The sequence below is a fragment of the Belonocnema kinseyi genome, chromosome 5 (assembly GCF_010883055.1).
Source record: "Belonocnema kinseyi isolate 2016_QV_RU_SX_M_011 chromosome 5, B_treatae_v1, whole genome shotgun sequence".
Taxonomy (NCBI): domain Eukaryota; kingdom Metazoa; phylum Arthropoda; class Insecta; order Hymenoptera; family Cynipidae; genus Belonocnema; species Belonocnema kinseyi.
In genome coordinates, this window is record NC_046661.1 from 13,164,554 (window position 1) to 13,191,450 (window position 26,897).

The 26,897-nt window shown below is 35.7% G+C and overlaps 1 protein-coding gene across 3 annotated transcripts in view; it reads left to right on the plus strand.

Annotated features, from left to right (window-relative positions):
- LOC117173963 (neurotactin) overlaps window positions 1–26,897 on the plus strand; it is a 236,832-nt gene that overhangs the window by 191,668 nt on the left and 18,267 nt on the right. For 2 of the 3 annotated variants that reach the window (XM_033362612.1, XM_033362614.1), the window contains one exon: window positions 2,598–3,266. In XM_033362612.1, coding sequence (XP_033218503.1) covers window positions 2,598–3,266 — 669 coding nt within the window. Of the gene's footprint in view, window positions 1–2,597; window positions 3,267–5,690; window positions 5,802–26,897 lie in introns of those variants that run through there. The other variant, XM_033362615.1, reaches the window with a different exon arrangement.

The following is a 26,897-nucleotide window of genomic DNA, read 5'->3' on the forward strand; positions in this document are numbered from 1 at the left end:
CAAAGCAGCGGAGGAGGCTGCTGAAACAGTCGGACTTGACTTCAGTATTAGGGGTGAGCAAAATGCATCAAATCTAATCTATCTCGAATACTCACTCCTGAATGCCCAGATTAAGAATGCACAAGAGAAAAACTTTCGCGAACAGCTCCTTGATAAGAGGATGCACGGTATCTTCCACAGAAATGTGAAGGATCAGTCAATGTCTTGTGAGCTAACGTTTGCTTTCCTTAAATCGCCCGGATTGAAGTCTGGTACAGAGGGTTTCATTTTTGCATGCCAAGACTGTGCAATTTCTACCTTAACATACCGTCGCCACATTTTGAGCCAAAACATTCCTGATGATAGCTGCAGGGCGTGCCATGCACACTCCGAGCATTTAGCTCACATACTATCTAGTTGTCCAACACACGCGGGAACGACCTACATTCAAAGGCACAATGCGGCACTAAGAGTGCTTTATTACCATCTCTGTCACTCCTACGGCATTCACTTTAATATCACTCCTCCTAGGGAAATTAAGTCAATTGTCGAGAATGGGAAGTGTGCCGCATATACTGGAACTTTATATTCTCGACAATTGTTTCTGTTGCTCACTAGAGGCCTGACATGGTTCTTCTTGACTTCGAGAAACGAACCATGTTCGTTGTCGAATTTTCGGCACTAGCTGACAAAAACATCATAGCCAAGGAGAATGAAAAGAAAGAGAGGTATCGAGACCTTATAAGGGAGTTGCAACGATTGTACCCGGAATATTCTGTTAAGCTGATCATCCTTATTATCGGCGCTCTTGGAGGTGCCAAGCTTTCACTTGCTAATAGCCTAAAAAGCATCCCTGCGTGTCAACAATATGCTAGAACACTTGCGGGGAAAATGCAGAAGGCGGTTGTCCTTGGGTCACTCCGTGTTCTTAGGGTGCACGAGGCTATGCTGGATCGTCGTATTGATTCCTTTACAGACTGTAAGCACCTATCTCACGGTTGTGAGACGTGGTTATGGCTGAAATTTTACCGCGATTTCGCTGGAAGCGCGTGCAATTTTTCAGACTAGCACCCGCTCCCGGCAAAATCCTGCGGTTGTCCTTATGACAAATTTTTAATTATATATATTTAAAAAGTATTGGATCCCCCCTCCCCCTTACAGATAAAATATGCGTTTTTCAGATAAATGTTTCAGGCAAAAGTTTCAGGGTTTTGGGCGAGGATCTGAATGGTGACCTTGAAGCTGACCTTGGCGTTGACCTTCAAGTTTATTTGAAGGTCAACTTATATTTATCAAATGGAAATCCCTATTTTTGACACCGCTAATCGAAAGAACGCAAAATTTTAAGTTCATATATGCATCAACGTCATGTGAACCGATGCATCATTTTGAAATATTTTCTAGCCGACTGAAAATATGAAATGTTTTTCTAAAAACCACCCCTAATACTCGAGAACCACCTCATATAGGAATGCTTCATTAAAATGAGAATGATGTATATTAGCAGTTTTTGATTTTCTAGGACCGTGCCCAAATATTGTATGCCCTTTGCTAGAATGAAGGGTTCATTTAATAACCAAAAGCTACATTTTCGCTGCTGCATCTTTTTTAAACGTATGGTACTTCCAGCTTTACGTAAAGTTCGCCGTATCATGGTATAAATATTTATTATATCAACTTTTTTTCTATCACAGAAATTAAGGGCTCAATTTCAAAACCAATTTCAATTTTTTCAAATTTATTTTCAATTTTCGAACACCATCCCTTAACATTGAAAAACCCTTTCTTACCCAAAATTATTGATAAACTGCAAGCTAAAGTATTGCACCAGTTTGGAATATTTTTTAGTTGTCCGAAAACATAAAAAAATTGTCTAAAAACGACCCCTAACACATAAATCACCCCAGAAAAGAATGATTGAACTGAGTATTGTGCCCAAACTGTGTAAGTTCTATGCCAGAAATAAGGGATAATTTAATAATCACATGAATAGAGGGCTCATTTAGGGCTCTTCCATGATTTCTGGGGCAATTTTGAAAAACCAACCCCTATCACAGTTTTTGGGTATTAAATGAGTGCTAAATGAGTCCTTACTTCCGGCATAGGGCATACAATGGTTGGACACGGTTTGAGACTATACTTTATTCTCAGTTTCCTGTCGCATTCCTTTACGGGGTGGTTTTGGAGTGTTAGGGGTGGTATTTGGAAATGTTTTTCATGTTCTCGGACAGGAAAATATTTCAAACTCACTTTAATGATTAGTGCCTATTTATTATTTATGATACTTCTTATGTGAGAGAGGCCGAGTTGGAAAAATTGTACCGAAGGTCATGAAAGAGCCCTTAATGAGCCCTCAATTCCTGTGAAAGAAAAAAATGATTATAGCAAATATTTCTAACATGGCACTGCTAGCTTTGCGTAAAGCTAGTAGAACTGTGCATTTTTTTAAACGGCCGACCCAACTATTTGGCTTCCGGTTATTAAATGAGCCCTATATAAGCCCTTAATTATGGCATGGGGTACACGTTTTTGGGGCAAAGTGGTACTTCCAGATTCACCCACCTGATTCAGTCTCTGAAATTAAGCTATTATTTGGCTAAAAAAAAAATGTTTTTCAGAATGGGTGTCTTTGGATTTCTTGCTGTGGAGCCTCTATCGAGAACGACGCATCCACCGACCTCTGGGAACTACGGGCTTTCCGACATTATTGTCGCTTTAAAGTGGATTCAGAATAACATTCATCATTTCGGTGGTGATAAAAGCAATGTAACGATTTGGGGACATCGAGCTGGCGGTACTCTCGTTACGACTCTAATTGGTGCTCGAAAAGCAAATGACCTCTTCGCTAGAGCTTGGATTTCCAGTGGTAGCGCTATTTTTCCTGGCGATGAGCTTAGTAAATCAGAGCAAATGAATGATTTATTTCTGAATTTGACACGCTGTAGTGACTCGGCTTGTTTAAGGAGTAAAAGCGCCGAAGAGTTAATGGACGCGGTGCCTGTTAGCTGGCAAGGTGAAAACGTAGAGCTTCCGGAACCAAAGGAGGCGGTGACTTCAAAAAAGCGACACGAGTGGCTTGTATTGGATGGATCAATTCTCCAAGAGCATGTTGGTGAGAGTTGGAAAAAGCAGGATCTCAAAGTCAAAGTAGTAATGGGATCTACAGCGCAGTCTGGAACTCCAGCCAAGTATCTAGTAAAGAATGCTACACTAGAATCCACACAGGTTGATAAGATCGTCACAGAATCGTTACTTGGAACGATGGGACTTAAGGAGGAGACTCAAAGGTTGGTTTTTTTTTAATCTTACACGATACAATCATTTAACATTTTTAAAGCTTGATATTAATTTCACTATCACTAAATTATGATAGTGTACGATATCGTTGTACAGTAATTTTTGGCGTAATGGTATTATTACAAAAATATTTGTATTTGGGTGTTTTTTTAGCATACTCTATTTTTAAATTTAATTTCGCTTTTCTAACAATTTTCTCTTTCAGTAAGAAAATTATCTCTTATTTGGTTCAGCAAAAAAAAATATTTGGAGGTAGCTCAAGGTCAATCTAGCGCTTGCAATTTAGTTCTAACTAAATCTTCTTTATCTGTGGATTCCAAGTCAATTGATAGCAAGAATTTTCGTATTGGAATGGGATTTATTCTTAGTAGATTCAAAAAATTAGTCAAAAAATACTGTATAGGAATTCAAAATGACGGATTCAAAATTGCTAGCAAAATTTTTATAAATTATGTGATTGATATGAACACATATTTTTTCAGATTTTTTCAGTCAAAGCGTTTAAATATTGCATTAAAAATCATTTTAAAAAATCCTGGTTGCCATTTTGAATCCGTCATTTTTATTTGTAATTCTGTATGTAATATTTGAATTTTCGGACTCAAAAAAACTTTAAAAAGCGTGAGTTTTATACAACTCGGATAATTTTAAAAAGATTTATTTGCCATAATGGATACGCCATGCTGAATATTTATTTTTTATGCGATATTTCGAGTCCCATGTGTCCACATTGTTTTTTCAATATTTCGAAAATGTTTTCTTGGGGGGGGGGGGGGCTCTTCACTGTGAACGAACTGAATATACTGAGTTACAGCCAAATCCCATTACAACACGAAAATTCTTATTGTCACTTGACATGGAATTAACCACCTTACATATTTTGGGCAAAAAATCAGTTTTTGAGCAAATTGTAAACTTTGAAAATTCATTGATTACCTATATATAAACAGTTTATAAGCAGCAAAAAAAGTAGGTTCAGGGGAGACCGGGGCGAGATGAACATACGGGGAAATATGATATTAAGTATCTCAAAATTAAAAAATAAAAAGATAAAAAATCAAAACGAACAAAATTTTAACGCTTGAATCTTGTTATTTTGTGGTATTTGAAAACGGAAAGAAATGTTTTAAAATAATATAATATTTTCAAACTAAGCTTTTTCGTATTTTTTTCATCGAAATTTAATGTATTAATTCATTTATAAAAATTTATTGAATAAAAACCGCTCATATTTAAGTTTTAATAAAAATTGTAATTTGGAGCGGAATGAGCCAGGCTTATGGGTGAGATGAGACACGCGCATCCTGCTAGTCACTGAGCGCTCATAAGGCCTATTCATGCTCAAATGCAAACGCAAATGCGTGGATACGTTTGCCTTTGCGTCTAGATAGGACCCAAGGAGAACAATGCTTGTGGGTACATTGGATAAACGCATCGCCGTACCGGCGCGCGGTAAAAATCTTAAATTGACGTTGTTGGTTTATGAATTAGAAAAGGTTCTTTTTTTATTTTTCGAAATTTGGTTGGAAGGGAGGAAATGTTGGTTTTCAAGTTTTTTAAACTGTTAGATTCTTTTTTTATCAACATTTTTAATCGAATTGGAAGTGAGAAAGTTTTGATTATTATTTTTCTGAATTGGAATAAGCTAACTTCTTCTTTTTAACATTTTTATTGAGTGGAATGGAGGCAAATTTAGTTACTTCAACAATCAGGTGAACCATGAAAAATTTCTGCGAAACGGGCAAAGACCCGGAAGTTTTTTCTCGATTAAAACCATCCTAAATTAAAAAAGGGAAAAGGATTTCAAAGGATTTCTCCATTTTTATTGCAGTTCAAAGATTTTAATGGGTTTAAAAATTTTTAAATAATTGGATCTAATAATTTCCAAAGGTATCAAGGGATTTCAATCAAATTTCAATTGATTTTATTTACCCAAGTATCGTAATTGAAAATAAGATTTTTTAATTGGCATAAAAAACGATTGTATTTATTTTTGGTCTGCAATTAATTTGAAAAAAATGTACATAAAATAGAAATTGCATTTTTTATGTTTCGCCCTGGACTAATTCGCCGACTTGTCAATAAGGAACAGAACAAAAACTAATATTGTCGGCCCTAATGACAATTAAAAATTTTTCTTTACTATAATGATATTAAGGGAATTCACAATTCTTTGATATCTGCAGTTTATTTGTGCAGATCCGATATTTTTGTGTACTATATGAGATCATGTAATGATTTTATATAGCAAATTTCCTACAATCGTGAACAAAGTATAGAGAAAACATTATAGGCATGGTAGAAATGAAACTTCGAAAGAATCTTTAAGTTGAATTTCCCATGCGTTTCGTGACTTCCATGATCTCCGTGAATTCCACGAATTGGATTAATTTCATTGAACTCCTTTTTTCAAGATTGCTGCCTGCTTGAACCAGATAGAGGAAGTGAGTGTGACATGTCATCTTACACTACCAATCTCAAGATCCATTTTGCTCTCCATCTGAAAGTATTTTTGCTCTTAGTGCGCCATAAGAAGTTTAGCTTCAAAAATTTGAAGTAAATAAATTTGATTTTAATTAATGAAAGTTTATTTAAATTAAAGAAACACCTATATTAAGAAATGAAAAAAAATCTTTTCTTCACTTCTTGGTATAGATAGAACATATTTATAATAAAAAAGCAGAATCTTTGTTTAAAGTATTGATGTCTGCTAAATTATATTCATGGTTATAAATAATATTGATAGCTATGAATAATATTTGGCAAATAATATTTGCTCAAAGCTTCTGAAGTAAACGCAAGTTTTTTTACCTTACCTCGCCTACCATATTCTTGGACACCCACCTTCCAAAGTTTGCATGTCACCTTCATAGCAGCATCCCAACCGATCTTCGTTTTATACCCAATCCCGGCAATACTTCGTGGTTCCTCTCCCTTCAGGGGTTGACCTCTACTACAAGGTTGGATAGTTCTGTAAGACGGATACCAACGAACATTTACATTGAAAATTTCGGAATACCCCCCGCAAATGAGTACCCGAAGCGAACGATCAGACATTAACTCTCCCCCGAGCTAACTGTTCTACTAGGGATCGCGATCGATGAATATTACCCCCAGTTGCCTTGGACAACCCCCTCATGCCTAGAGAGCCCCCTTCCACTGTCGATTACGAAATCGAGTTTTCCTAACGCCAAGGTGCGGCTAGTATCTTCTGAACTATAACGGCTACCTACACCTGCATCTCCTAGTGGATGACCCTCCATCTTATTACGGAGTACACCATTTTCGGTACCTTCCGTTTTCACAGTTTACCCCAGACGCTGTTACGTTAGCACCAGATACCGCACCTACCACCACGTACAATAAGTTGCGTAAAAACATAATCCGCATAACTCGCCGGCGACAAATCATCATTTTGAGTGACAGTAATGCCTGTGATTATTTAATTAAACTATTTCTGAATAAGTCTGAACCCCCGAACTGACCTAAGAATGTGAAATTACTTTGATCATTTTCAAAATAATTATAATAATTCTTGGTAAATAATAAGTAAAATTTGTTTTTTAAAGCTATAATTATACAGGGTAAGGTTTAAAGTATAGCTTCTGTTTTTAGAAATCATAACACTCAAAGTATTAAAAAAAATTTAAGTATCAGACCATGAAAATAAACCTCTTTAAAAACCCGTTAGGAGTCATTCACAAAATACATGATATGCTCAGGAGTTGGAAGGGGACCTTTCAAAGTATCATTGTTACGGCGAGTACTGTGAGGGTGGGCAGTTGAAATTTTATATTCTTTTACGACTCAGCAAACTACGGCTTTGACGTACGAGGCCGATGTTTGCAGTACAAGACGTACATGCACGTACATTGATACTACAAAATAACCAGTATTTAGTTCAAATAAGTTTTAAATATATAAAATACATTCAAAAAGGAAAATGTATACTAACTGTAATGAAATATGTAATGATAAAATAAAAAAAATATGTTTCCAATAACATTCCTCCAAAGGATAACTCAAAAATTATGTTTTTAGTGGAGTTATGGAGGGGGAAAGTAAAATAAAAAGTCATTATTCTCGAAAACTACTCAACCGATTTTGATGAACGAAATATTTTATAGTCACCCATAAGACTAGTTAGAATTTTTTTTTAATTTTAAAAATGAAAAATAGGTGTTAAAAAATCTTTAAAAATTTTGAAACATTTTTTTTTAGTAGTATTGCGTATAGCGCAAAACATTACCTGAAAGTCTATAAAGTTACAGGTCGATCGAAAATTACTGATAGGATTTTGATTTAAAATTTCAAATTTTTTGTTTCTAACTAGTCTTTTGGATGACTATTACATATATTTCGATCAGCCAAATCGGTTCAGTAGTTTTCGAGAAAAATGACTTTCGTTTTTACTTTCCCCCTCCCCCACTTCCCTAAAAATGGAGAAATGTTAAGTCACACAGATGTCCATCTGTAGTTGTAATATGAACTTGATACGTGCGGGGGCAATTTTTGCATACTTACCCCCCCATGCCCTTTTCTAACAAATCTGTTTATTAACAGTTAATGTAAGTGACACAATAAAATATTATATGAAATACAGCAATTTTCAACTATTCATAGGCACAAAATATAATTTAATTGACATAACATGGTGTATATAGATTGTAAAAGCATGATATTTTTAATGAAAAATAAGCACTTTAGATTTAAAATAAACGTTTTTTAAGCACAAATTCAAACAGGGCAAATCCAATTTCTGGACGACGATTTTCTGTTAATTGAAGTGAAAACGAACATATGTATCGAGAACCTTTATTTGGCAGCTCCGTCAAACTATTTTTCCCTTCCGGCCTACCGTGCACAAACACGCAGAGAATGATACGAAAACTGTCCGGTTTTGCATTATATAATTTTTAATTGCTTGTCCCCACAACCTACACAATTGATAGATTTCATGGCCATGGCCAACGTGTTTATACCTCCCTTGGTAATACACTAGCATTCATAAGACTGGTGGTCTTAGGAAAGAGAGAGAGGGAGACGAAACAAACACATTAGTGTCGCAAGATAATGACCATGCCAAACCAAGTACAGTGTTAATGAGCAGAGGCGCGTCTCAGCCTCCTTCCCCGCATAGAGACTAGTCTAGCCTTCCTAGCATCCGAATAATTTCGTGTCTCAACGCGACTGAAAAATGTTAATAACTAGGAACAAGTAAGTTCGATTCCCTGATAGCAAACTCTTTAGAAATTTAACTCAATTATTTTACAAAAGGGACAATTTATTATTAAATATCTTCAATAATGAAACCATTCATATAGATTAATTAATAAAATATCTGTCCCAATTTAATCAGAATTTGGTAAAGAAATCGAACACATTCAAAATTTACCTAACGTTTTTATCTTAATTATATATATATACACACACACACACACATATATATATATATATATAAATTATTTTATTGTATGATAATTGATAACAATCCTTATTTCATCCTATCAGGAAATAAGGGATTCGAAATAATGATAAATTTGTTCGATCCTAATAATATCAAGGATGCCGATTTTAAATTATTGAGTTTTCACCTATCGATAATTGTACAAGAAAGATATCCATTTTTAAGACGTAAAATCTTCAGAATAAAATTATCCTTAGCTGGCCTGGAAAGTGGTTTTATGTTCTTTAACATTTTTCAGTCAACATTTCGTAATCACGTAAATCACGTCCGGTCTTCATTCCCACGGTAGATACGCATAGCCCAATACAATATTAGCAATAAACCATACCAAATTTTGTACTAAATTAGTCGACCAGTTCTCTTACCTTGCTGGATGTTTCCTCGCTCCGTCCGCTTTTTTCTCGCACGTGTCGCACCGTGAATTGTAGAAAAGCGACATTGTAAATGTGTGCTATCCTTCTGTGTGGTCGTCTGAACTCTACACAACCAGATGAAAACCCTCCTTTGTGCAAACGGAACGACAGGGGATATTTTAAGTGAACGTAACATTTTTGAAGTTTCGCACCTCAGTCCAAGGGTTAAATCATCCCGAGGGTCACCATGAAACCAGGTATTAAATGAAGTTTTTCCTTGGGGGTAAAACGTGACTACCTAATTTAAAATCTTGAAATTGTGGCAATTTCAATAAATAAATTCCGCCTAGTTAGTAATGTAAAATAATTAATCATAGTGTTGAGCAAGGTAAAGGGAATTGCGCATGAAAGTATCCGAGAACAACAATTGAATCTATTAACCGAGCTCTTAACTCATCTGAAAAAAACGGTATGTCCCAATTAAGAAGTACCATTGGTATTTCGAGGCCATAGTCAACCTTCGGATGAAACAAAAGGACCGCTTAAGTGACCATTATGACTGTACTTTAAGTCTTCTTAGTGGAGTGAAAGACTCTGCAAGAAAAATACACCGCCAGGGAAAACAACACGGCTATGATGATAAAGACTATCGGACTGTGCTCGAGATTCATACATACGAAGACTTTCCTCTGAAATGTTCACCTTTATCGACACTCGAAATCTGAAGGGCATTTGTGAGGCGTGTGAGCATATGGGAATGCAATGCGCGTGGAGAAACGCCAAAAGTATGCGGAGAAGGCCAAGGTCAAGGTCACCTAGTCCTTACTCTAAGCAAATGGAGAAGCTCGTGAATGTCCGGAATTACGAGAAGTCAGCGTCGAAGTCTATATTATTCGCTGCCAGGATTCAGTACTCAACTTGTCCTAATACACCTTATCCGAATCCATCTCAAAGATATCTCATTCAATATTCTTACCTACAGGATATCCATTTAACTACGGTTATCCGTCCCTATTGCAGTATCCGCCTGATGTACCTCATGTGTCAGGAGTGAACATAAATCCTCAATGACAAGACTCCCAGTTCCGGTGGATCGAGATCTATCTCCCCAAAAACAGCATCTTTATACTCATCGTTCGAATGCTACAGTAAATCCCAGACTAAAAGAGCGTACCAAAACGATCCAAATTCCAAAAAAGAACGGCTTTTCTCTTGCTACACCCAGAATCTGGTGGAAATTTTTTAAAGCCCCTAGCACTAAAGTCAGGCATCGCCATAGGTCAACCTAGCACATAGGCTGGTATCTACAGGTTTAGGATGTCAGCCACAATTTATAAAAGCGGGGGTGGTTTTGATAGAGAAGTGGATAATGGTGTTAAAACCAAATCGGAATTATGAAAGGAATTGGTCCAATGTTCTATGGTTATGCTCAATGGAAATTATTAACATAGTTTTTAACAGTCCCCTGCATCAGCGTCAGTTCACCAGTACGATCAAGTAAAGAGTGAGGTGCAGATGGCACTGGGAGTCTTTCCAGCCTATGTTTATATGACAATAGAAGGAAAGATTAGTGAAAAAGTAATTTCATTAATATTTTTGTCAGTAGCATACGATTTTATATATTACAAATTATACTCCAAATTATCGTCAACAAATTTAATTTCTTTAATTTACCAGAAGGTAAAGAAAATGTAAAAGCCTGGAAAACATTCATCCCGAGAAAAAATCTTGTTGTAAAAACCGAACACGGTATCCGCAAGAGACATTTTTTAAACAAGAAATTTTAGGGGATCGACAAACGTTTTCAGAGGATAGAGTGATTGTTCGGGAAGTGGTCTTAATTCTTATTCGAAAATATTAACATTTTTAGTAATTGATTGTTTCATTTTATGGTAATAATATTATTGTTGTTTATGTAATAATTGGAAATTAATGGTTATTTATTTTTGTTTGGATCAAATGTGAGATATAAGTGGTACATCTTACAGGTAAGCATAAAATATGACAAATCAATATCGTCGTTCTGTTTCATGGGGATTTCGAGAAATAGAAGATAGACGATTCCTTTTTGCAGTATTTGTCATCATTGGATGGTCCTCGCTTAATTCGTGTTACACCCCGATTAATAATGGAATCTAAATTTAAATGATTCAAGATGGGTTTTATTTGGAAAAAATTATTCTTAACCAAACAAAATATGTCACACAGAATTGTTACGATTGTGTAAAAAATCCCTTTAAAGAATAACCCATTCTTTTAAGTTGTCGCGTTGACAATAACTGTCACAAACTAACGTTTCGTTTGCTTCTACACCCCATTTATAAGGACGTATGCAAACATTGAACTAACTTTCATTGATCATAACCAAGAGCTTAGTTCACACACCTACAAATTTGAACTTCTTTAAATGCAAAATTTACATTAATACTATTAGCTGCTTAACCTAGAATATTATTAACTTAAAACTACAAAATAATTTAGAACTTTTGTAATAATTAATATGATAGTATTTGTTGGTTTTGAAGGAATAACAGAAAATTTAAAGTGATAACTTTTTGTATAATAAATCTAAATTAATTAAATAAGAACTATATATTTTATTAAAAAAAGCTCTGTATTTTAATAAAAAATATTTAACATTTTATCTTAAACTGCAATATATCTTTATTTAAAACCAGTTTTTCGTAGAAGTGTAAAAAAATTAAATAAGAACCATATATTTTAATCAAAAATATCGAACAATTTCTCCTAAAATGAAAAGATATAATTATTTTACATAATCTTCCTTTGAAATGTAAAAAATGAATCAAGCACTTTTTTTTAATCAACAATATCGAACTTTTTTTTTAATGAAGCTATACCTTTATTGAAAACATTCTTTCCTGTAAATATAAACAATTAAATAAAAACGATGTGTTTTTACAAAAAATATGGAACATTTTATCTTGAACTGAAATGATCTCCTTATTTTTGGCAATTCTTTCGTAAAAATATAAAAAATGAACAAAAACTAAAGCTTATTAATTAATTTGTTTAAATTGAAATCTTTATTTAATTATTTAATCCTTTAATTAATTAATTAATTCGTTTATTTCAATGTGTCATCGTCTGGATTGTATTAGGCATGATAGGGTGGGTTGGTGGCATGGTAGATGTTGTACTACCGAGCTAAGTCACGTAGGGTGGAATTTATGAATTCAGTTTCATTATCGGTGAGTTGAATTTTTTAGGTTCCCCAGCGCTTAAGTATGAGTTCCTTAAAAGTGTTGCGGATTTTGGGATCGGTAGCCCGTCGTAGTACACAAAAATCACCCATTTGGTCAAAAGATCTTGCGATACCAAGATGTATTCATAACCGAAAGTTGTTCGCGGGTAGGGACCATACTTTTGTAATATTTCTAGCATTAGAAGAGGTATTATAATTTACTTCATTTACTAAAATTTCACCAGAGTATTCGTCGGAGGCTTCCAGGGAATTAATGTCGGTGGGCATACGATAAAACGGTTATTTCAGGTTTAATGTAAGCTAAGCCAGGTAAAAGTGATTGTTCTGATGAAGATGAGGGTCTGAAAGTCCTTTGTCCGTAAAAAAAAGTCCGTAAAGAATTTTTAATGCGAATGGCTAATTGTTCCGGATGGTCGCAATTAATTATTTAACTACGGTGGATAATGAGTTAATTTCAATAACATGTTACAGTGCACGTAATTTATTTGTTCTTGTTTCGAGTGGGGAGGCAAGAGTCGGTTAATAAGGGTACGAATGCATGTTAAATAATCCGCAACGGGCTCTTCTATTCACTGCGTGCGGCTGTGTAATTCCTGCTTCAGTTCGAACTGGCAGTCTGGGTCACTAAAACGAATTCATACTGTTTCTACGAAATTTGATCATGCACGGTTGAATATTTTTGTCTGTTTTTTTTACATTCCTCATCTAAATAATATTCTATTTTTTATGGAGCCGGTTTTGACGTATAATATTTATATTTTATTTTAGAAAAAAATGGTAGTGACATTCAGTGTTAGCTGGGTGTGTATTTTCGCGGCATTCTCATCGCCCCTTGTCAAACTCACGAGGCAGACATCCCTGAGCGCGTCGAATTACCCGTAAGCAATGCTTCTTGAAAATTCCTTGCAATTCTGAAAATACCCTTAAATATTTCAAATCCTTTAAAATCTCATATTAAATTACTGTAATTAATTGAAAATTCCTTGGAACGTTTTAAAATACTTTCAAATATTTCAAAACCTTCCAAATTTTTTGAAATACCTAGAACTTTTTTTAAGGATTTGAAAAGTACTTTCGAATTTTTGAAAATAACCCTTCTAAACTGGTTTTAATTTTTTGAAATTCCTTTAGATTACAAAAACAAATTGAAAATTCCTTGACATCTTTTAGAACATCCTCATATATTTAAAATCTTTTGAAATCTCTTGAAACTTCTTAATGCTGCAGATTAAAATTTCGAAAACAGAAAAATCTTGAATAAATAAATAATGAAAATTATAAATAAATTGAAAACATTCGAAATTCAAAAGTATGATTTTCAAAAACAAAAAATATATATATATATATGTGTGTGTGTGTATATAATTTTATAATTATATACAAAAATCGTTTTAGAAATAGTTAAATTTCAACTCGAATAACTTCTCGTAAGACTTTAATTTAATAGTTTAACTAATCTACAAACATTTCAATATCTAACGTGTTGACATTTTTCTCCTTTCTAAATTTCCATCTGAAGCTTTACAAAATTTTAAGATATTTTGAAAGATTTAAAATATATGAGGATGTTTTAAAAGATGTCAAGGAATTTTCAATTCGTCTTTATAATCTGAAGGAATTTCAAAAAAATAAAACAATTTTAGATGGGTTATTTTCAAAAATTCCAAAGTACTTTTCAAATCTTAAAAACAAGTTCTAGGTATTTCAAAAGATTTTGAAGGATTTGAAAAATTTGAGCGAATTTTAAAGGATTCCAAGGAATTTTCAATTGATTACAGTAATTTAATATGAGATTTTGAAGGATTTGATATATTTTAGGATATTCTAATAGATTCCAAGGAATTTGGAATTGATTTCAACAATTTAGTATGAGATTTTAAAAGATTTGAAACATTTCAGGGTATTTTTAAAAGTTCAAGGAATTTTCAAGAGTTTAAAAAAATTTCAAAAGATTTTAAATATTTGAGGATGTTTTTAAAGATGTCAAGGAATTTTCAATTTATTTTTATAATTTAAAGGAATTTCAATTCATTAAAAAAAAATTTTAAAGGGTTATTTTCAAATATTATAACATGATATATATCATATATATATATACAATATACAAGTTATAAAAATAATATATACGGATAGCAAAAAGAGTGTAAGGGTGAATGGGAATTTGAGTAACTATTTCGATATTATTCATGGAGTTAGACAAGGATGCGTTATATCTTCGTGGTTATTTATATTATTTATGGACCAGTGTTTTAAAATGGCTCTTTTCGACGAAGAGGGTGTGGGTCTCGAAACATTAAGGGTACGTGTGTTAGCGTTTGCAGATGATAAGGTTATTATGGAAGGGTCAATCGAAGACTTGCAAAGAATGTTAAATAAACTGAATGCAAGCATAGAGAACATGGGCCTCAAAATTAACTCAAAAAAAAACTATGGTGTTCGAAGGAACGAGTGAGAAAACACTATTCAATATTATATTAAATGATGAGAGAATTGAACAAGTTGATAAGTTCGCATACCTTGGTAGCTTATTTACTATGGACGGGAAGAGGATGAGGAGTTAGATAGACGCATAAACGAAGGTAAGAAGGTTATTGTTAGAGCAGGGCCTCTTATAAGAAGTAAAAATATATCAAATAAGGCTGAAATGGCAATACATATCTCTATATTTATACCGACTGTATTATAAGGTAGCGCGACATGGACCAGTCAAGAAAAAGATACGAGTAAAGTTAATGTAATTGTCATGAGATTCTTGCACATGATATGCGGGAAAACTTTGATGGACAAAGTGAGTAACGAAATAATTCTCAAAGAATGTGGTGCAGAAGAGACGTTAGTAGACACATGAGAAAGAAATCGTTTAAGATGGTTCGGGCATGTTGAAAGAATGCCAAATGAACGACTATCGCAACAAGTGTATCTAAGTAAAGTAAATGGCAGTGTGCACTGAGGCAGACCGCGGAAAGAATGGTTAGAATGCTTGAGTGAGACCCTAGTTAGAAGAGACGTAAAAAGTCACAGAAACATGCGAGTCTGCATGAAAAAATGCATAGACATAAAAGAAGCTAGAGAAGTATGTCAGGGCAGAAAAAATATGAAGACAATTAGTTAATAAAAAGAGTGTCAGTAGAGTGAATGACTCCTGGAACAAAAGACCTTGGATACTAACGGACCCAATTGGGGAACCTCACATTACGACTCTGTGTGGATCTTCGTTTGGGGTCATTGCTAGAGAGTTTGATCCGTAACCTGGGGCGGAGCAGTTTGGGGAATGAACGTGTTATTTAAATAAATATCATGAGAATTCTGGATCAATCTAAAAATTTTATATGCCTTCCTCACATTACTCCCTCCCCCACCGAGTCAGTCACGCCTATCCCGAAAGGGAAATGGATTAATGGTATAATAATAATAATAATAATATAATAATAAAAATAATAATAATACAGAAGGTATTCCGCGTTGATGTCGCGGTAGGGCTTGAGCTTTCCTCTCATGACTTCGACGGCTATGTTGGCGATAGCATTGCTACTGACAGGGTTTCCTATGCGAAATAGTCTGATAACGAATAGGAGAGGGACTAAGTAGAACACCAAAATCCATAAATGAAAAATGGAGAATATATTAAAGATTTTGAAACGCTTGTCGCTTCCCGAGGATCGTCGTGGCGCCCCTAAAGCCACAGCTGGGGGCCACAGCATGCGGGACGGTGGTGATGGTGAGCTGCGAGATCGTCAGGCAGATCTCACTAATCAAACAGCTGGCCAGAAAGAACATCTGCGACAAACGGTAAGCAGTGAAACATCAACTTTGCCTGCTGAGGATGCTTTGGCTAGCGTTAGCTATTTGCAGATAGGCACTTCGACAGAAATACCGTGGGAGAGCATCAATTGGGATACCAAAATAAAAGAGGAATTGGGGCGTCTCTATTACGAAAGTGCGAAGTTTGAAACGAAAATGGAAAAGGATACAATTTAAGAACGAAATTTGCTGCGAAGTATCCTAATATACAAAAAGTCGCACTATGTGATCTTATCGCTGAGGTGAAGGACATCAGGAAAAATTTACATGTTACAGAAGACCTAGCAATAGAGATTAAACAATAGGTTGATTTGGCGTGGAAAAACGACGGCAATGAACTGATGTTCAGTATCAAACCGCGTCAAAATAGTCAAGCAGGAGCAATTGAAGTTCTTCCTCAAACTATTGATGATCCAAAACCACTACATCCTCCAGAGGTGGATGGCCTTTAACAACCAGAGGCAGAAGCAGAGTTTCAGCAACCAAAATAGCGACGAAAATGAACATACCATATGAACAGAAATGTTATGCGCCTTTACATTTTAGCAGAGAAATGTGGGCAAAGTGTGAGGAGAGAGCATCATAGACTCTTCTTACTTAAATACCCAGAGCTAGCCACAAAAATAAATGAGCAGAATCCGGCAGATCAAAAACGCTTAAGAACTGTAAACAGACTGCTATCGGCTGTTGAAGTAGCTGCTATCCAAATGGAAGTGGAACAGCATCCATTAGAACCACATCCGGATATTACTAAAGATGCAGCTATGGCGACCGTTATAACGTTGGGCCGGAAAACAGGCCTGCAAATGAAGTTTTTGTTTCTGCAAGGGATCGAGATCCACCATTGAAGATCAGGTTGGATATGGATGTCAGCAAAGTAAGGTGCAAATTGGGTAGATTAACTGAATGTAAAAAAGGAAATAGAACCAGAAATCTGATAAACCATGTTACTAAAATCATCCAACCCTCGGCACATTGAGACATTAACACCAGCAATATTTGATGAAATTTTAGACTCATCGACAGAGAATTGATGTTGTTACTGTCAGACTGCGTGGGTACAAGAAAAGTAGTGCACGAAGGCAACAAAATCAAAACTTTCAGACAGATGAGAGAAGGTTCTATCGTGAACTGAGTGTAAAGCCAAATAACCAGCAAGGCACTGAAGTCCCTCAATTGGGCAATATGATTATCTACTGGTCGGGTGTTTAGGGAAGAATGAACAGATGCAATGTGGACACTGCGTGGTTCAAATCGGAGGAAGCGAGGGCAAGCAATAGCCCTGAAATGCAACTGACAAACATGACATCTTTAGATGTTTCAGCAGTCTTGAAAAGGGGAAGTAATTGGAAAGCTCCAGATCCGAACATGGGGCACAACTTCTGGTACAAGTACCTGGCGAGTGTGCATCTTGCGTTGGCAAGGTGTTTTCAGAAGATCATTGAACACCCAGATCTGATGCCAGGCTTTATGCTCCAGGGTAAAACGTATATGTTACCAAAAAACCAGACGCTCAGTATCCATCTGACTTTCGACCGATAGCCTGTCTTCCAACAATTTATAAATGTCTTACAGCTATTATTGCAGATAAGGCATATTCTCTTTGCGACGAGAATGACATTCTTACAGAAGAACAAAAAGGATGTTGTAAAAACTCGCGTGGCTGTAAAGATCTAGTCACTATAGACAATGTTGCCATAAATCAAGCTCGTAAGCATCAAAGGAACTTAAAACTTAGCAAAATCTGCCCACGAATTATTGATTTTCTATGCCATGTGATGAGGCTCTGGGGTACAAGAATCAAGTATTTTGATCATGGACAACCAAGGATAACTAAATCAATACGCTTTACGACGGGTATGTTTCAAGGAGACACCGTCAGCACCCTATGGTTTTTTTTAGCGTTGAATCCATTGAGAAAAACATTAAACATCATGTCTTATGGGTTCAGAATTGATGATTATGAGGATGGTCATCAAGTGACCCATCTTCTTTACACGGATGACCTGAAGCTGTACGCTAGTTCAGCCCAGAAACTGCAGCAGGTGATCGATGACACAAAGCCGTTTTCCAAAGATATCCACATGGAGTTCGGAGTAGATAAATGTAGAACAGTGCATTTAATCAGAGGAGAATTAGGGACCGCAGAGTTAGAGAAGGAGTTCGAAAATGACATCGGGGCAACGGCTGCAGAAGAATCATACAAATATCTGGGTGTTCTTGAACCTAAGGGTATTCAACATGCGATAGTTAAGACAAGCCTAACGACTGCCTTCAATACGAGACAGATTGATAATGAAGAGTTTTCTCAAGTCGGCAAACAAAATAAGGGAAATCAAGACATACTCCATCCCTGTCCTCGCGTACTCCATCAGGCTCATAAAGTGGATCCAAATGGATCATTACATCCGGGCCAATCGACCTGATATTGTGATGCGAGAGAAAATAAGGTGGAAGATTCTACATCATCGACATTGCTTGCCCGCTTAACCGAAATTTGCAGTAAACCTATACAACCAAGATCCACAAGTATAACGAATTACGACATGAAGTAAAGACCACATGGAGGAATGTGAATCATGCATCTATTCATCCCATTGTGATTTCGGCTACAGGCAATATGCACGAAAGATGCACGGAACATCTGGAACATTTATGAGTCAGTAGGGTATGGCCAGCAGCTGAGAAGGCGGTTTTATTAAACACCTGTCGCATTGTAAGAAACTTTCTTGACCGTCAGGAAGTGAGTGACTAAAAACCCGTTGAGTGGCAGATGATAGCTCTAAGAAAGCATCCAGAGGTGACTGTTGTCACCTCCAACGCTCGTGGCCGCTCGTAATTGTATACCTACAGCATCATCACAGAAGGTTTCAAGCATCGTATTAAATTATTTGAATTAACTTATAACATTCTAATCTCATCAGTAACTTGACTTAGTCCATGGCTATGCTGTAGAACCGGGTTCACTCGAGTAAAAATTCAGTAAAGCATGTTAGAATAATTTTTGAGAAACTCATTCAGGTAATTCCATTTAAAGATGGACCTTCTGTAAATATAGGATGGTTAGATTCCAGAACTGCTAAACGGCTTTATAATTACGAAAATAAATCGTTGGCACAACTTAAACATAGAGTTATATTTAACATTTATGAAAGAATATACAATTTGTTTAAATTTCTCATCATACAATAATGAAAGAATCGTCTACAGCAACACGGGTAAGAGTTGTTTTAGACGCATCGGCTCTCACTAGCAATGGAATATCCTTGAATTCTCACATTCTAATCAGTCCCAAACTTCAAATTGAATTACTGTTTATTTTATCTTATTGAAATGGCGTATATACATAATCGCGATGTGTGCTGACATTTCTAAAATGTATGGACAAATCTTAATGGACCCTCGTTGACGTTGCCTGGCAGCGAAAACTTTCCCGTAGCAATGTACAGGAGCCTCTTATTCAACATCGTATATTAATGGAGACTTATGGAACTTCGACTGCCCCATTTCTTCCTCTTAGAGTTTTGCAGCAGCTCGCTTCTGAGGAAGAAGATTCTTATCCACTCGGTGCTGAAATTTTTCGAAGTAATTTTTAGGTTCATGATGTTTTGACCTTGAAACATGGCGTGATTATTGTTCTAACCTGGTTGCACTTCAAAATCTTTGTACTCCGCGTTAGATGCAAATTTGTCTAACCTAATGTGTTTCCCAGAGACCTCCAAAGTGAGTGCCGCTAGTTGCAAAGCAGACAAAATGCTTATATAGGCCTTGTAGGATTTACTTCTTCTGCCTCTGAATCTAAGAACGTCACCAGGCCCAGCATAGTCAACGCCAAAATGAGGAAATGGTCGCGATGGCGTTCCCGTACGGGAAGGTAAATTTCACATCAACTGAATCAGGATTGCAGCTCAATTTCCTGCACAAGAAATACAATTAGGAATACATTTCCTAGTTATAGAATGTATACATTTTTGGAAGATGTTGACTAAATCCCTTAAGATTCTTATTTTTCATGATTTTCGCAACCATGACAGCGATATTAACGGTTGTTCGGAAATCTCATTTTCAGGATTTGGTTCAATATTACTGTGTGGCTATTTTTCAACAGGAAGTAGTAACCACATAGGGCCTGCGCACCAGAGGGGGCGTGTTGGCGATTATGAGGGTGATAATCCTCTTGTTCAACAATCATCAGGATTATCTAAAGATGGGACGTGTCTCCATAAAACATTAGGAATACGAGTGATGATTTCACTTACGCGCTTGTCGGCAAAGGTGGGCCATCGTGAAGGAGTTTTTTGGAACCACCCAAATACATCTAAAGAATTTGACTAGGCATAAATTGGAAATGATTTCCATTTTAGGGCTTAGAGAATATATTGTATTCACTTTGCGAGAAGTACAGCTACACACAATTTCAATTTTGGTATAGAAATTGACTCTAATGGTACGACTTTGACTTTCCCACCATGAAAGTGACACACTTTCTATCAAGATATACAATTTTAAGATAAACGGAAGCTGCGTAAGTCAAGCGAGATATATCTGAAGACCCGTGAATCTGATATTTACATTGAGTTGGACAAACTTGCATCCAACGCGGAATACAAAGATGGATCGTACATTCTTGCAATAGTTGATACAATGGTTCTCTTAATATTCTTTTCAGTCGTGGAAATAGCTACGCGTATTGGGAAAAATCAGAGACTGGATTCCACGATAATCCCAATACTCGAAAAGACTCCATCTGCTCTGAATCCGATAGAACAAGTTCGTTGCGCTCATTTGGTATAATTAATAGTAGTAGATAATTACCAGCCCATTTATCCAAAGAAAGACCGCCTCAAGATAAAATATCGATCTACTGGATTTGTCTTCTATGAGCCTCCTCCAAGATATGTTTTTCAAACAAAACATCAACATAAAAATTATTCCACAAAGTTTCAACACCGAGTGGATAGGAATCTTCTTCATCAGAATAATATCAGCTGTTGTAAAGCATCGAGACATACACTGTTCCACTTTTGTATCGGTTACGTAACGAAGTCTGAATCACAGTGCATCGGTAAGATCGAACTTTTACGATTCAAAATACTAGACGTGCTTCGTTTAAACAACGATCAGCTGTGATTCTAATCATGCGAAAACGGTGGGAAACATTAAACAATCATTATTTAAATACCCAATCTCGCGGCCTCTCAAATTTAAATGGTGCACGTAAATAACTAAAGCAATACACATCGTTCATACAATAAAGAGCAAGAGTTAAGGATGATGCACGGTCAAAGTTACGATAATGCTGTATTGAGATAGTTGCAGATATAGAACACTATCGGATCAATCAAGGAACGCCAGCTGATTGAATGAAGTAATATTTAGATTGTTCGCAATGCAAAATGTAAGCCGATTGTTAATATAACTTCGGATGTCCTGAAACTACGCAACTTATCGCGTACCAGTATCAGTACGTGATCAGTTGCAAACATAGATTACAATAATTATATACTTCCAGCATAAACAAAATTGATTGGTTTTAATTTTTAATTGTTATATTGTTATCAAATTCAATTTGCGGCAAAATATATAAATACTTGCGTCTAAATTTTTGAAGGTAAAATTCATTAATTTTAAGAATAAACATTTTGAGCTTGCACATTTGATCCGCTGCAGTCATTTTTATAGCAAAATGTTACTACATGGCGAATTTCTATTTAATTGTATCGACCAATCGTAAAAATGCGTTATAAACGTTCCTTAAACCAAAATAATTATCACAAAAAAATCAATTTAATTAATTTTTACTCAATGTTTTTTTTTAATTTCTACTTCTTGTAAACATTCATATATAATTTTAAAAATATGAGGTCTTTACCTTCATTAAATTATGGCTATTTAACTTATATTCTCAAAAAGGTTTTGACTTATAGCTTTCTCATAGAAGAAGCTTAGTGATAATACATTTTTTGGATTCCGAAAAAACATCATGGAAACATGTTTTGAGGTTGTTGAAGTAGAATTATAGTATTTTAGAAAGGGGGTGTGTGTGTGTGTGTCGCTCACCATTTCTCGCCAACGCTCCGACCGATTTGAATCTTACAAGTCCTATTTTCTTCGTTTTTAAATAAACGCACCACTATAGACTGTAAATGTATTCAAAAGAGCTTTAATTTTTCTTGATTTTCACATTAAAATTTGTAGTTCATGTCAAATTAATTTATTTTTATAACCTAAAAACCAACATTTTTTTCAAATCAATATATCTCGACTTGCATTTCATATAATATCAAAAAGTATGTAGGAGAAGGTAGGTAATGAAAAATTGTATGAGTAAATACATTTTTAGCCCGAATGATTGATCCGTTTTTGAGAATTTTCAGGTTGATTGAAAAAAATGCCGATAGGCTACGGGAAATTACGAACATTACCAAAACTTTAAATTACAGTGAGTCAAGCTATGCTAATTATAAGTTATATTAATTTAATTGGCCGCAACAGGGACCTTCTCCTATAAATAGTTAATAAAATCGATTGTTTTCATCAATTAATTGCATAAAAAACTAATCATTCTATAGAGGGCTCAAAAATAAACAAAAAATGTCGTACACTTTTTGTTCTAGAATCAATTCCCAAGGCTCTACACTGCATGCCATTTACCTTTGCAAAAACGGTATGATCCGCTTTGACAACTCAGATCTTGGGACTGACACATAATTTTTCAAAACCATTTATTTTGTAGTAAAAGTCAATAAAGAACATCTCTTTAAAATTTAATTTTCCCGCAGTTAATAGTTTTTTTAATGCGAAGTTGAGACGCTATGAACCTCATCTTTATGAGATTATCTTTATCACATGTTATCTTTATAACAATCAGACAGCATATTGTTGAGAGAATTCGGATTCTATCTGATGCTAAGAGAAGTCTAGAGCGTAGAGAGAGATGGGACAGAAAAAACAAACCAGAGGAGGTCGAAGTATTTTGGACAGAAATCTACGAAGTGCAGCATAGACTGGACGAAGTCTCAAAGAACATAAATGGCTTCAAGAAGCTGCGTGATGCCCTCATAACGTATTTTCACATCATATTTAAAGTCGGAAGAGCTAATTACGGAGTGGGTGGTGGAAGGGCGCACAGTGCTCCTGCTGAAAATGGGCAACTTACAAGGAAGGTACTCCAGGTGTCCCTCGCTGATTTGATTCTCCCTGATATATGTTTTAGTACTCGAAAAACTAAGCGAAATGTATTTTTTGTATCTGCGAAAAAATACTTTAAAGAGGTGAGACAGCCCCTCAAAAATAGAGGTCTTAAGTGTCGATTGTACAGTTTTGTGTATAAAAACCAACTCGATTTCGATCAAACCTACTGGAAAAGTTTCTTCGTGATGAAAGACGAATAGCGTAATTTTCTTAAAAAAGAAAAAATGAAAGGAAGTTAACCACCCCTACATATTTATAAATGTGCTAAAAATTGCTAACAATGCTAAAGATTGTAAAGATGATAATATATAATTTCATAAAGTTTTAAATTTTTTAATTATTCCAACAGGAACGACATAAAAGATTCAATATTCGTTGTCAGCTATTCTATTATTGCATATGCTGTGATAAATTTTATTCTGCGAAAAAAGTGATTCATTTACAGCAGATCGCAAACTTTGAAAATACTGCGCACAAGATTTAATTTTAAAGGTTGATAATGTGAAACCATTTAGGGCTGGTTACACTCTTCGATGCTCTCTTTTTATTAAAGATACATAAATATCTTTAATCTCTTTTTTGTGTGCAACACGTATCTTTGGATTTTTTGGCCCGAGTTGAAATACATTTTGCAATTCTATGCATAATAAGAAGGTGGTTTACACCCACGTAATTTTTGTATTCATTTTGGATGCAATTTATTTTACTTCCGGCGGTATACACATGTTCTCAATTGTCTTTGTACACGGAAAGTATATATTATCACAGAAATCCAATAAAAAATATTTAGGGGTAGCTACCCCCAATAATTTTTTAAAATTTTGTTGGCGAAATACGTCAAATTTATTTTTGTCTCAAACGCAAAATATATTTTTTTAAACATTTTTTTCCTATTAATTCAGCAACTTTCAACGTATTTGAAAATACGTGGGGGTGGTTTACCCCTGTGTAATTTTTTATTTATATTCGATGGACTTTATTTTACATCCTTCGTTATAAAACTATCTTCTTAATTTTCTTCGTGTGTGTAAAGTATTTTTTAGCATAGACACACAAAATAAAAAGATTTTAGGGGTAGCTGCCTCCAATAATTAAATTTTTTTATTTTTCGTTGTCGCAAACCAACTTCATTTTCGTCTAAAGTGCAATATATATATTATTTTTCTCTGATGAATTTAACAATTTCCAGCACATTTAAAAATATGTAGCGGTGGTTTACTCCGACGTAATTTTTTTTTTTGAGAAAATCATTGATCTTTCATCACGAGGAAACTTTTCCAGTAGGTTTGATCGAAATCAATTTGGTTTTTATACACAAAACTATGCAATCGAAACTTGAGATCCCTATATTTTAGGGGGCTGTTTCGCCCGCTTAAAGTATTTTTCCACAGATAAAAAAAATACGTGTCGCTTAGTTTTTCGAGTACTACAACATATATCAGGGAGAATCAAATCGGCGAGGGACACCCGAAGTACCTTCAATGTTAGCCGACCCGAAGAATTACAGGTCAATCACTTGTCTGAACATAATGTATAAGATATTCACAGCTATCCTACATAATAGGATTGTTCGGACAATCGGACGTGTGTGGCAAGAAATGTATATACAACGCGGCTCAAAGAAAGTCGTAGCAGGATGTCAGGAGAACCTACTCACTCACTAGATGTGTCTACAAAGATTCAGCATCCTACCAGCGTGACCTACCAATGGCCTGGATTGATTACCGGAAAGCTTTCGATTTGACTTCTCATAGACTTATCTCTTTTGAAAAGCTTAAAGGTTCATCCGCAAATCGTGAGGTTAATAGATAGACTGATGCCGCTTTGGAAAATCAGATTTCTTATCTCATCTGAAAAACATCGTGTGACCATTATCAAGGCCATCTTTCAGAGAGATGTCCTTCAGGGCTACACCATGAGCCCACTTTTCTTTCGCTTCACATTATTGCCACTATCTCTATCACTTCGTCATTTCCAGGGGCACTTTTGCAGCAAACCTGCAAATCGAACGTACAAGGTCACTCATGTCTTTTACATGAATTATCTTAAGATATATGCTAAAAATAAAGAGCAACTACATCTAGCTCTAGGGATTGTCGAAAGATTAATAAAATAGGAATGGAACTTGGGTTAGACAAATGCGCCAAGGTTTATTTGAAGCGTGGAAAATTTAAAGGCATCCCTGAAGATACTGAGCTCGTCGATAGAAGCGCTATATGACACCTTTGTGCTAGAGAGAGTTATACATACCTGGGCGTGCCACAAAGCCGCATTCAGGATGTGACATCTATCAAGGATACTCTCCGAAACAGATACAAACGTCTCATTCGGTACATTTGGTCTTCCGAACTTTCGGCGAGGAACAGAGTATCTGCAACGAACATGCTTGCCGTCCCGGCAGTACTCTATTCATTTGGAGAGGTCAAGGTGGTCGCGGAACATTTAATCTTGAATGTCTTCACAACAGGATTATTCTCGGCGTTTCTGTACCAAGCAGCTGAAGAGGCTGCTGAAACACTCAGACTTAACTTCAGTATCAAGGGTGAGAAAAATGCATAAAATCTTATCTATCTCGAGTACTGACTCCTGAAAGCCCGGATTAAGAAAGCACAGGAGAAAAACTTCCGTGAACAGCTCGTCGATAAGCGGATGCACGGCATCTTCCACTGAAATGTGAAGGATCAGTCAATGTCGAATGAACTAACTTTTGCTTTCCTTAAATCATCTGGATTGAAGTCGGGCACGAAGGGTTTCATTTGGGCATGTGAATACGGTGTCATTTTCACCTTTACATACCGTCGCTACATTTTAAGCCAAGACATTCCGGATGATAGTATGCAGGGCATGCTATGCACACCCCGAGCATCTAACACACATACTATCTAGATTTCACAACTCATGCAGGAATAACCAACATGCAAAGGTACAATTCGGCACTAAGAGTGCTTTGTTACCACCTCTGTCAACCTTACGTCATTAACCTTAATTTCGATCCTCTATATGCTCCTAGGGAAATATAATCAATTGTCGAGAATGAGAAGTGCCGCATATACAGGAACTTTATATTCTCGACAATTGTTTCTGCACTGTAAAAAAAGCTTTGGTGATATTTGCAATCAGCAAGTAATTATACGTGCAGTTTATTTTCAAATTACAATATATAACCTTATTAATTTACGATACTACAGTAATTATTTGCAATCTAATGTGATTTCACTTCAGGTGACAATGTAAAAAAAAATGAAGGTTTTTCTATTTGCAATCGACTGTGAAATTACTGCGTCCGATAATGGAAACTATTCGATCGGCGTGGGACATAATAAATTTACGTAAGGTGATAAAATTACTTGAGGCGTTAAGTATACGAAAGTCTGTGTTTATTTTGACGACGTGTGCTTTTCTATCATTTCTATCATTTGGATCTAGTGAGTGCAAGTCGAGCCAAACGATGAGTTCTAGAGACGCCCGAACGACGTTTTGCCACCGAACGCGTCCTCGGGTTGCGGATAGAGGGTCCCTGTACCAAGGGTTTCTGCTGAATATGGTTACAAAAATAAATAGGCAGTCGCGGACAATTGTC